The 12,091-nt window shown below is 46.6% G+C and overlaps 1 protein-coding gene across 4 annotated transcripts in view; it reads left to right on the top strand.

The window, feature by feature from the left end:
- The window catches only part of DOCK8 (dedicator of cytokinesis 8), a 226,632-nt gene extending 220,147 nt beyond the window's left edge, over window positions 1–6,485 (top strand). For all 4 annotated transcript variants that reach the window (XM_042964329.1, XM_042964328.1, XM_007077463.3 and 1 more), the window contains 2 exons: window positions 4,971–5,141; window positions 5,453–6,485. In XM_042964329.1, coding sequence (XP_042820263.1) covers window positions 4,971–5,141; window positions 5,453–5,513 — 232 coding nt within the window. In that variant the 3' untranslated portion in view covers window positions 5,514–6,485. The remainder of the gene's footprint in view (window positions 1–4,970; window positions 5,142–5,452) is intronic.
- Window positions 6,486–12,091: the final 5,606 nt, after the last annotated feature.

The raw sequence follows: 12,091 nt of genomic DNA, 5'->3' as shown, positions 1-12,091 counted from the left end.
GGTGCTAGAAACGGAGAATGGAAGGAAGATGGGTTTCAATAAGCTAGAAACTTGTTTTCCTCTCATATAAAGTAAGATCAGAGATTGTCACCCCAGAACTACGCCATCAGTGTGGCCTCTTTCCATTCTTTTGCTTGGCCATCCTGATTATAGTGCGTCCAGCCTCACGATCACAAGATGGCTGCTTAAGGCTCTGGCCATCCTGACCACATCCTTGGGAAGCATCTAGAAATGAGGAAGGAGCAAACATCTTTGCCCCTTTAAAGAGCCTTCCTGGTGACTTTATCTTGTATCTCATCGGCTCTCCGTATCCGGTCAGGGAGGCTAGGAAATGTCATGTTCCAAGTAGGCTCACCACGTGGAGTTCCATCACTAAAAAATAGAATGGATTGAGGCAGCAGCTATCGGGTTTTGGCAATCCCAAGGGACTGGCGTGTGGGCTGTGCTGAAGGAGCATCACAGAGGAGGGAGGCCGACAGATACAGAGGTGGAGGCTACCTGACCACCCTGTCTGTAGGCAAGACGCCTAATTTCTTACAGAGAGGCCCCAGGAAGTGACCGTTAGCAAGAGCCAGGAACCATGTTCTGGAGTTAAAACTTCCCGCTCTTTGTCCACATCAGCGTGGTTTCTGTGGGACTCTGGCGGCTGGAAAGCCCCAGGCACGTCTGCTATAAGAAAATGCTTGTGTTCGGTGAGGTTACCAACAAAGGAGGTGGGCTTCTGAAATAGCATCACTGAGTGAGAGCAGCACACTTCAGATGTACATGGACCTAATGAAAATGTTACAGGCAAGGCCAGTGAAACAGTTATTTACGTTGTAGTTCTATGCTACTGTGTAGATTTCCCAAGAGAAATGGCTGTGCCCAGGGAGGTGTATTTAGTGCACGGCTCTCTTTATTTATGGATTTAAATTAACACAATGGAAATTATTTTAAGTTTAATAAAATCCAGTGTATGTAATCCAAGTGGAAGAACGGAGGAAACACAGAAAATGTGTATGAAACAATGTATAAATTATAAAATTTGTTAGAGTATGGAACACCTCGGCGACTCAGTCAGGTAAGCATCCGACTCCAGCTCAAGTCATGATCTCGCGGTTCGTGGGTTCGAGCCCCACATCGGGCTCTGTGCTGACAGCTCGGAGCCCGGAGCCTGCTTTGGATTCTGCGTCTCCCTCTCTCTCTGCCCATCCCCTGCTCGTGCTCTCTCTTTGTCTCAAACATAAATAAACATTAACAAAAATAAATAGTATTTAAAATTTGTTAGAATAGAAATTAGTATTACTACTACAAAAGCTAGAACATTTTCACCCCACCTATTCATAGATTTGTCTTTGGAATGCTCTGTTTATTTATTTTTTTATGTTATTTAAATCCAAGTCAGTTAACAGGTAGTGTTATAGCGGTTTCAGGAGTAGGATTTAGTGATTCATCACTCACCCGTAACGCCGTGTTTATTTACCGCTACCGAAAAACACAGAGGCTTAAAAGGACAACATCTCCTTATTATGCATGTGGCTCTAGGGGTTGGTGGGCTCAGCTAGGTGGCTTTCGCTCAGCCTCTCAGTGGCAACCAGGCAGCCGCTGGGGCCCGGATCACCTGAAGGCTTCCTCACTGTCTGCGCTGAAAAATACTCACCCAGAAGGCGGTTCAGGATTGCCACAGTGCATGCCCCACGAGACCTAGCCAGGCAGAAGGCACGTTGCCTTCTGTTACCCAGTCCCAGAGCATCACCTCTGCCACACTGTCCACAGGACGGGCAGTTATTGCTGTGACCATTTTTGAAAACTACGACCTGCCACACTCCAGAGGCACGGGTCTGCCTTAGTATCAAAGCTTCTCCCTTAGCCGACTCCACGGCCCCAGGAGGTCATATGAAATCATCATTCCCATTTTACAGATGAGAAAACTGAGGGTGTCGGTGTTTGAGTCATCGTGCTAATGCGTAGCAAGTGGGTGTCAGCTCCAGCTCTGCCTGCAGGTAAAGCCAGCTTCTGCAGGCCTGTTGTCATCTGTCACCCCACCGGGGTCTTGAAGTCATCCTGAACCTGATTTTATGTTTCACATGGCGGTAGCTCGTGGAACAGTTACTCGAGAAGCAATAAAATAATAATAAGGGATGAGGTGGATTTCTCAGGATTCAAAGGTCACACACCTCCCGTTCCCACCGCTTCTGGAAACCTTGGACATGCCACCTCAGGCATCCTACAATTTGCCTCACTTAATGGCAACCTTAAAAGCTAGGGGAATCGGGGCGCCTGGGTGGCTCAGTCGGTTAAGCGTCCGACTTCGGCTCAGGTCATGATCTCATGGTCCGTGGGTTCGAGCCCCACTTCGGGCTCTCTGCTGACAGCTCGGAGCCTGGAGCCTGTTTCGGATTCTGTGTCTCCCTCTTTCTCTGACCCTCCCCTGTTCATGCTGTCTCTCTCTCTGTCTCAAAAATAAATAAAGGTTAAAAAAAATAAAAAATAAAAAGCTAGGGGAATATCCAGTTAAGGGAGTTCTTTTGGCTTGTGTCTGAGTTACCAAATCCTTCTGCCACAGGCTAATTCTAGGGGGAAGCGGTGATCATGGGTTTATTTTTGCTCAGGCCAGGTAGCGTTCCCCTGTCACTCAGCCACATTCTACCCTCTTTACCTTTGATGGTTATCCTGTACATGTGTTGAGTGGTCATACCGAGGGTTTGGGTAACAAGGTCCCCATGACTGAACCCAGACCTGACACCGCTATGGGGAAAACAGTTTAAACCACACTGATCGCCAGAATGCCATTATCTGAAGCAAAATAAAGAATTATTACTAATTTCGCAATGTCAGCTAGGTTTCAACCATTAGGTCGTCCTCCAAGGTCTGTTGATTTGTAAGTGTCCTTGGGTAGAACAATGTAGAATAAAAGGCAGGGCTTTATCATGTTGACATAACATGATTTTCTTCTTCGGTGTGAAGCGTAAGCTGTGAGGGACCCCGGAAACACGAGGCTTGACTGTCTCCAAGTTAGATCAACACAACGCGTTTTAACGATTTTCTGTCTGATACTCTACGGTTTTACCACAGTGGAGTTGGGTGTGGGTCTTCTCTTGTCGAGGAGACGATTCGTGTCTGTTTGCGATGCTGGAAAACTGTCAGCTGTCATCTCTTTATTTATTTATATTTTTAAGTTTATTTATTTTGAGGGAGAGAGTGAGTGGGGGAGGGGCAGCGAGAGGGGGAGAGAGAACTCCAGGCGGGCGCCTCACTCTCAGTGCAGGTTTTCACAAACATTGAGATCACTGGTTTCCTGAGCTGAAACCAGGAACCGGACGCTTAACTGACTGAGCCACCCAGGCACGCCTCAACCAATGTTTTACATTTTTAATTCTTTTTTTTTTTTTTTTTTGATTGCTTCGGTGATTTCCTTAGATCTGTCGTATAGCTCCTGTGTTCTCCATTTGTGTCTGGTATACTTTTTTAACCTGTCCATTGTGACTTTGCTTTAGTAACTATATTTTTAACTTCTTTTTAATGTTTATTTATTTCTGAGAGAGAGAGAGAAAGAGACAGCGCAAGTAGGGGAGGGGCAGAGAGAGAGGGAGACACAGAATCCAAAGCAGGTTCCAGGTTCCGAGCTGTCAGCACGGAGCCCGACGCTGGGCTCAAACTCATGAACCATGAGATTATGACCCGAGCCAAAGTCAGACACTTCACTGACTGAGCCACCCCGGTACCCCTAGTAACTATATTTTTAGATCTAGAAGTTTCATCTGGTTCTTTTTTGAAATTTCCCTAATCTCTTCTTTCGTACTCTCCAATTTTTTTACTCATGAATTTTACGCCTTTTATTACATCTCTGTATTCGCTTTGGTCTTTTCTATTGTTCTGTCGTCTCAAATTCTTATTGGGTTACTTCTTCTGCTTGTTGCCTCTGTTGGTTCTCCCTCATGATGGGTTGGTTTCCTGATAATATGCTTTGTGACATTTAAAAAAATTTTTTTAATGTTTATTTTTGAGAGAGACAGAAACAAAACATGAGCGGGGGAGGGGCAGAGAGAGAGGGAGACGCAGAATCCAAAGCAGGCTCCAAGCTCTGAGCTGTCAGCACAGAGCCCGACGTGGCTCGAACCCACGAACCATGAGATCATGACCTGAGCCGAAATCGAATTAGCCAACTGAGCACCCTGCTTTGTGATGTTTTGTTGTGAGCTCATCCCTTTGGCAAGGGTCACTCTTTGTACAGGTGGGTGGCCCGTGAGCCCTGATTGAGAAGGGTTTCTCTAGGAGCAACTTGACATTAATTTCCATCTGAACCCTGCATATGTCAGGAATCTTGGTGGCTTTTTTTTTATTATTATTATTATTGTTTATTTATTTTTGAGAGAGAGAGAGAGCAGGGGAGGGGCAGAGAGACAGGGAGACACAGAATCTGAAGCAGTCTCCAGGCTCTGAGCTGTCAGCACAGAGACTGACACAGGGCTTGAACCCATGAACCATGAGATCATGACCTGAGCTGAAGTTAGATGCCTAACCAAGTGAGCCCCCCAAGCGCCCCACACTTAGCATGTTCCATTCTGCAACGACCCTGGGTTTGAAACCTGGACCCACCCCTTCCTCACAGTGTTATCTTAGGCGAGTCACCTGACGTGGCTGAGCCTCAAAGACGACACAGAGCCACAGACTTTCCAGATTTGTTGGGGAAATTAACCAGATAATGTATGGAAACCTCCTCGTATGGTGCCTGGCACCGAGCATCTCACAGCATCGAGATCGCCTGGGTCATCACTCTCATGAGCGATTCTCATTCCTGAGATCTGATTCCTTAAATCTGAGTCCAGAAGTCTGAATTTGGAAAGGCTCCACAGGCCCCCTTGATAGGCTAGCAAGTTTGGACACACTCTTGGAGGTACTGGAGGAACGTTAGATAGTAGCTAAGCACTTCACGCTCCTGTGAAGTAAAGCCTCATTCCCCTCTCTGCCCTGTTGTGTGTGTATCTCAGATGCGGTGAGGCCGTGGAGAAAAACAAACGTCTCATCACAGCGGACCAGAGGGAATATCAGCAGGAACTCAAAAAGAACTACAACAAGCTGAAAGAGAACCTCAGGCCAATGATCGAGCGGAAAATTCCAGAACTCTACAAGCCGATATTCAGAATTGAGAGTTCCAAGAGGTGAGTTCGGGGCAAGAAGGCCTCTTCCTGGGGGATAAAGGACAGTGATCAGGCCCGGCCATTGGGGCACGCTCTGGTGCATGGGGCATCGGAGCACTGGGAGTGTGCCTGGCTTAGAGAAGCCTCCAGAACCGGATCTGTCCCGATTCCATCCTGCATCCTGAGTGCTTACCCCCACCCTTCTCCTTGACCTCCCTGGGACCCCTTCCTGTGATTACCCCCTCCCTCTCTTTAAAAGGCTAAGGGATCTTTCTTACCTCTGGTTTCTCTCTCTCTCTCTCTCTCTCTCTCTCTCTCCTTTTTAATTTCAGAGACTCCTTCCACAGATCTAGTTTCAGGAAATGTGAAACCCAGTTGTCACAGGGCAGTTAAGAAAAGCTGTCTTCACGCTTAGAGACTGAGGCCCCCGTGACCCTGGCGAAGTGCTCGCTGGTACTGAAAACACGGGACATTTGCCGCGCAGGACCGACCGCATGCTCCCTGACAGAGCCCTGGAAGCTTCAGGATCCGAGTGACCGTGGGGATTCCATCTAAATGGGGTCTGATTAGATTTTGGCCATACTGAGGGATCGGGATAGTGGAGGGTGGTTAATCAGAAGTGCCAGTGTATTTATCAAAGCATGGTTCTCCCAATACTGTACAAAACAAGGCCTACATGGCATCTCCTGTTGAATGGTCGGTCACAGTCTATGGGAGAGATGACTTCTTCTGGCCATATTTGGATTTACAGGATAACCCCAAATCGCCCAGGGGAAAATGGAAAATCTGTCCACTGTCCTATTCAAAGTGAACTTCAGTCCTTCCCTGTTTGTGGGAAAGTAGGGTGAGCCGGCAGGTGGGCAGAACATAAACATGTTCAATAAATGTTCCAGGGGAGTCCTCACGCGAAATCTAAAAGTCATCATGGTTGGAAACGTGGGGGTAGATTAATTATTTGTGAACTCGTCACCTTTTTGGTCACAGCGGACTGATTGTGCAGTTATTTTTGCTGGATTGTTACTGTGTGTTAATTTAACAAGCGTGTCGAGAGGCGCACTGGACACAGTGAGTTAGGAGATCCACGGTACTCCGCGACATTGACTTGCATTGAAACAGTTCTCCTGCAAGACTCCGCCTTTTTTCTTAAGCTCCTTCTCGTTCACTCTTTCTCTGCTCCTGTCTGGGACCAAGTTTATTTTTATAAAAGGATAATATCTCTGCTTTCATTTCAAAAAATTGTGCTGTCCGTCAGCATATGTATGTATATCAGCTACAGAGTATATTCAACATTGACTTCTTTTGACAAAGAAGGAGACAGATGGACGCAATTATTGTTTGAGAATTAAATGGTCTATTTTTCATGCAGCTGATGACCTTGACTGGTACTGAAAACGTAATAAGAATTGCAAGCAAAATGCTTCCCTTTGCAGCTCATGTTTCTGTTGTTGTTGTTTTGTTTTGTTTTAATTTTGACAACTCTTAACTCTTGGAAAGCACTGCAGAGAAGACGAAACATTTTTATGCCATCAGGCCTTTCAGACAGTGCTAGCCAGGGTCTCACTTCTTATGCCGTGTTTAATTTGGTATTCCTAAGAGAGAATGTAATTTGGATAACCCAGAACTTTTTAGTTTATACCATCAGGTATGTATGAACTTATATTCTGAAAGAGGTCTTTTTTATTATTATTATTATTACCAAAACTTTACTAGTTTAAGTGGCAAACTTTTTGTGTTTTAGGCATTTGGGGCAGAACTCTTTCTAAAGTAGATTATACACTTAATTGCTTTTAAATGCGTACATATGATATACGTTAATTCCATATGCTGTTTAGCATCTTTTGTGGGGGAGGTCTGGATGAGACCAAGGTCAAATACATTGTCACTGTCCTCCAAAGCCCGCCAGCTTTAGTGAGGAAGAGCATCCACACACATGTGGCCACAGTACGGAGCAGACTAGAACAGGCCCTACAGAATATAACCTTTTAGGGGCACCTGGCGGCTCGGGTTGGTTAAGCATCTGACTTTGGCTTAGGTCATGATCTCACGATTCGTGAGTTTGAGCCCCACATCAGGCTCCGTGCTGACAGCTCAGAGCCTGCTGTAGATCCTCTGTCCCCCTCTTTCTCTGCCCTTCCCACGCTCACTCTCTCTCAAAAAGAAACAAACGTTAGCAATGCCTGGGTGGCTCAGTCAGTTGGGCATCCAACTTTGGCTCGGGTCACGATCTCACGGTTCGTGGGTTTGAGCCCTGCGTCCAGCTCTGTGCTGATGATGCAGAACCTACTTGGGATTCTCTTTCTCAAAATACATACAACTTTTAAAAATTGTAAATAAATAAACATTAAAAAAAGAAGACTGTAACCTTTCAGGAGTGAGTCAAAGATTGGCCATCACTGTCAACATCTATTATATTTTGCCCCCAAACAAGTGTTCACTGTGAAGTTATCTAGGGTTGTGTTATATATAACTCAAGAGCCCTAATAATTCTAACTGCCTAAGATATTCCTGATTAAATGTCCCCTGGGTTTTCTCAGGCTCTCTGGTACCACAGTGGGTGCTGCTTAGTGACAGGTGCAGGGACTGGGTTAACTGCTACATTCCTGTCCCCTAACCCAGTGCTGAACTCACAGAAGGTACTTAGTAACTATTTGTTGAATGACAACAAACGGATGAGTCTTAGTAGCCTGGCTTCTAAGACAGCGCTGCCCACTAGGAATGCAATACAGGCCACATAAATAATTTAAAATTTTCTAGTAGCCACATTAAAAATAATCATAAAAAGGGGCGCCTCGGTGGCTCTATCGGTTGAGCATCCAGCTCTTGATTTCAGCTCAGGTCATCATCTCTCCGTTCGTGAGATAGAGCCCCACACCGAGCTCTGCACTGACAGTGTAGAGATGCTTGGGATTCTCTCTCCTCCTCTCTCTCTCTGTGCCCCATCCCCCACTCATGCTGCCTCTCTCTCCAAATAAATAAACATGAAAAAAATTTTAATCATAACAAGAGACAGGTGGAATTAATTTTAACAATACATTTTAGTTAACTCAATATATTTTAAAATGATCATTTCAACATATAATCAACATACAAACTATTAATGGGGCATTTTACATTCTTTTTTCACACTAAGTCTTTAATATCTGTATGTATGTAGTTTACGTGTACACATTTTCCATTCGATACAAGACCAGCCACATTTCAGGTGCTCAAGAGCCACATGCGGCTAGTGGCTACTGTATTGGACAGTGCAATCTAGAAGCTTCCAACTGTTAAAACTTGATGCTTCTGCTGTATGGGCCCTGAATGTCGTGGGGCTAGTGTCTGGAGAGAGAATGCCAGAATTCTGAGTGAGACCCCATGGGCCTCCCTACCGGTGAAGCTTGCAGAGTTGGGGCTATGGATTGGCCAACCTTGGTTTTGGTTCTCATAGTCTTTCTGAGTTAACCTGGATGCTTTACTCAGTTCCAGATAGTTTAGCCGTTCTTTAGGTAACAGGTATAGATATAGTGGAGGCATTGCTGCACTTACATAGATAACAGCATAAACAAAGAACTTGGACGCTGGTCCTCTTAACCCTTAAATATAGGGTTAAGAAAAAAAAAACATTTTAGGGACGCCTGGGTGGCTTAGTTGGTTGAGCGTCCGACTCTTGATTTCGCTCGGGTCATGATCCCAGGGTCGTGGGATCGAGCCTCGCGTCAGACTCTGCCCTGAGCATGGAGCCTGCTTCAGATGCTCTCTGTCTTTTTCCCTCTGCCCCTCTCCCCCAGTCATGCTCTCTCTCTCTCTTTTCTAAAATAAAAAAGAAATTGATTGTACATTTAAGAATCATTTCTTCATAGGGGCGCCTGAGTGGCTCAGTCACTTGAACATCTGACTCTTGATTTTGACTCAGGTCATGATCTCACGTTCGTGAGATCAAACCCCTGCATCAGGCTCGCGCTGGCAGCAGGGAGCCTGCTTGGGATTCTCTCTCTCCCTCTCTCTCTCTCTCTCTCTGCCCCTCCCCCACTCACACTCACACACGCTCTTTCTCTCAAAAGAAAAGAAAGAAGCCCTTTAAACATTCCTAAAAACAAAAAAGGCCAAAAAGCATCCCTAAGAGTAAAGCAAATTAGGCCTTTTGTTTCTCTGAGAATTAGAGAAACCTGATACACCATCATAGCATCTTGACTTTACTTTGGAAAACCCTCAGCGTAAGCTTACTGGAGGAATCTTCTGCTTAACTTCATGCCTCCTCTCCTTCCGCAAGGTCAAGGGTACAATTTGTCCCTACCTCTTAAGAATCTCCAGGAAGGGTCACCTGGCTGGCTCATCAGTGGAGCATGTCACTCTTGATCTCGGGGTTGTGGGTTTGAGCCCCACCCCTGCACGGGATGTAGACATTGCTCAAAAAACAAAAATCTCCAGGAGAAGGAGACCTAAGCTGCACAGACCTGATTGGGATGTCACAGCACTCACCGTCTTCAGCCCCTTTATTCCATTCCGTAAGGAGTCCTTTCCGTGACAATAGATTTGTTTAAAAAAAATTTTTGTTTGTTTGTTTGTTTAAAAAAATTGTAGAGCCGTCATTGATCATTGTGTTTGCAAGTTATCTTTTCAAAGACAGGGAGCCTTTGTTTGGCTTTGAATGTATTTTAAATGCTTGCTATCTCAAATGTTGTAAAGCGGCTATCAAGTATCGTTTTGTGAAGAAAACAAAACACCCCAAAGGTTTTAACGCATTCAGGAATGCTGGGTATGTCCACGGTATCCCGTGTATTGTGTCACGAACTGAGAGCAGAGCTTCCCAATCTTTTTCGCCCCATGGGTTTAAAACATGTTATCCGTCGAGACGTAACAAATAGCCCGCCGACTTATTAGCTTTAGACAAAAATAAACCGTCTCTCACCCAGTTCCTGCGGATTTGCACCAAGTCAAGATACTGGCCAGAGCCGCGGTTATCTGAAGGCTTGGCTGAAGGTGGAGATTTCTGTTCCGAGGTGGCTCATTCCTTGGAAAGTTCGTGCTGGTCGTGCATGGGATGCCTCCCTTCTCCTCCCTGCAGACCTCTCCCCAGACGGCACGAGTGCCCTCGTGCCACGGCTGCTGACTCCCCCTGCGGGGACCGATACAAAGGGCCTATGGCGCGAGTGGCAAGGCCTTTTAGGACCTGACCTCCGGAGTCAGACTCCCTCACGTCTGCCGTGGTCTGTTTTTTAAAAACAAGTCACCAGGTTCAGTCTCCATTCAGGGGGCGAGTGATTCGGCTGTACATTGTGAATGAAGGGGTGTTAAAGAATTTTTTAACATCTTTTAAAATCACCACAATGGGGTATGTAAAAATTCCGCATTTGTGGCCTCACTGGGGTATATGGACCAAGTTACTTGCTGCTAGAGACTTCCAGCCCCGAAGCTCAGGCTTCCCCGAGTTCTTCCCAGGGGGCGAGGCAGCCAACCTCAAGTAATCTCTGTAACCCAGCTCCTGGGTGCACTATGGCACACGACTTGGGAAACCCTGGCCTAAAAGTAGTTCTCAGTTGGCAATCTTTTGCAAGGGATAGAAGACCAATCTCAAGTCAGTGTTTTCAAAGGGGGTAGGCGAGTTTATTGGCTCATGTAATGGGCCAACCCAGAGGTCCTGTTGGTTCGGACCCAGCTTGATTCGGGACCCACAGAGCATGTCCTGGGTCCATCTTTCATCTCTCCTTCCTCTTGGTTGGCCCCATTCTCAGGCTTTCAGCAGTGGCCCCTGGAAACTCCAGCTCATCCCTCGGGACGGCAGCCCTCAGGTGGTCCTGAACCTCAAGATCTGGTCTGTTCCAGAATTTTCAAGGGAATCTTTCAGGTTCATTCTAATCAGAGTGGCATATGCTAACCAAGATTCTCCCCTCACGCTAGAAACGGGGTCGTTTCAACTCAAACCACATGGCTAGATAAAGACTAGTAGCTCCTCAGGGAACTGGGCAGAAAGAGAAAGGAAGTAAAGCCAACCATGGGGGCTCACTACCAAACATTTTACCTTAAAGCATTCAGAAGGGGCACCTGCGTGGCTCAGTCGGTTGAGCGTCTGACTCTTGGTTTCAGCTCAGGTCATGATCCCAGGGTCTTGGGATCGAGCCTCGCATCGGGCTCCATGCTGAGCATGGAGACTGCTTAAGATTCTCTCGCTCTGCCTCTGCCCCTCTCCACCCACGCCCCTTTCTAAAATAAAAAAATAAATGAAATAAAAATGTTTTAAAGCATCCAGAAGAGGGAATTTGTGTGGAGATCAGGATGATGGTTTCTTTCATATCCTGTTCATAACCACTGACCTGGCAGGACCATCCCCAGGAGGGGAGATGAAGGGGTCAGGCAGCGGAAGAAGGAGGACCGAGGGCTTATCATATCCTGAAAAAAAGTGGGGTCCGGGATAAATAGGAGTGGGCCATTTCGCCCTACCAGTCATTCAGCCTCTGGCCCATCTTGCCAAAAATGGCGCACCTGATCAGGAGTCAGAACCCCAGGCAGAGAACTCCTGGGGGCAGCACAGCGTAGCAGCCTAGCTTGGAAACTATGCGGAGAGCTGTCTGTGTTCCTGACCCCACAGCCTGGGGCTGCAGCCCATGGGGGGCCGGGGGGTGCACTGCTCTCTCTGGAATGACGCTGCTGAGTCCAACCCAGTTCCTGGTCTGACAGCGATCTTTGTGGCATTAGCCTGGCAGCTCTCACCTTTGCTGGTTTCCTCACTGCTGGAAGACAGCAATGACCAGCCGCAAGGACGAGGCGGTGATTTTGCAGGTGGGGTAGCTCCAAAGGATACAGCTGAGAAATCAGCTCCTTGTGCCTCATCGGTGCTTTTATGCAGTGAGAGAACGTGATGTGGATGAACACTGTGCTGATAACAAATCCTGTTACCACCAGGATGCTCGGTGTTATTAGTGAGATGATTAATAATAATAATGGGGCACCTGGGTGGCTCAGTTGGTTGAAAGTCCAACTTCTTAGGTCAT

Source organism: Panthera tigris, chromosome D4 (assembly GCF_018350195.1).
Source record: "Panthera tigris isolate Pti1 chromosome D4, P.tigris_Pti1_mat1.1, whole genome shotgun sequence".
NCBI classification, from domain to species: Eukaryota; Metazoa; Chordata; class Mammalia; order Carnivora; family Felidae; genus Panthera; species Panthera tigris.
The sequence above is the reverse complement of the archived record's forward strand: the minus strand, read 5'-3'. Positions and strand labels throughout refer to the sequence as shown.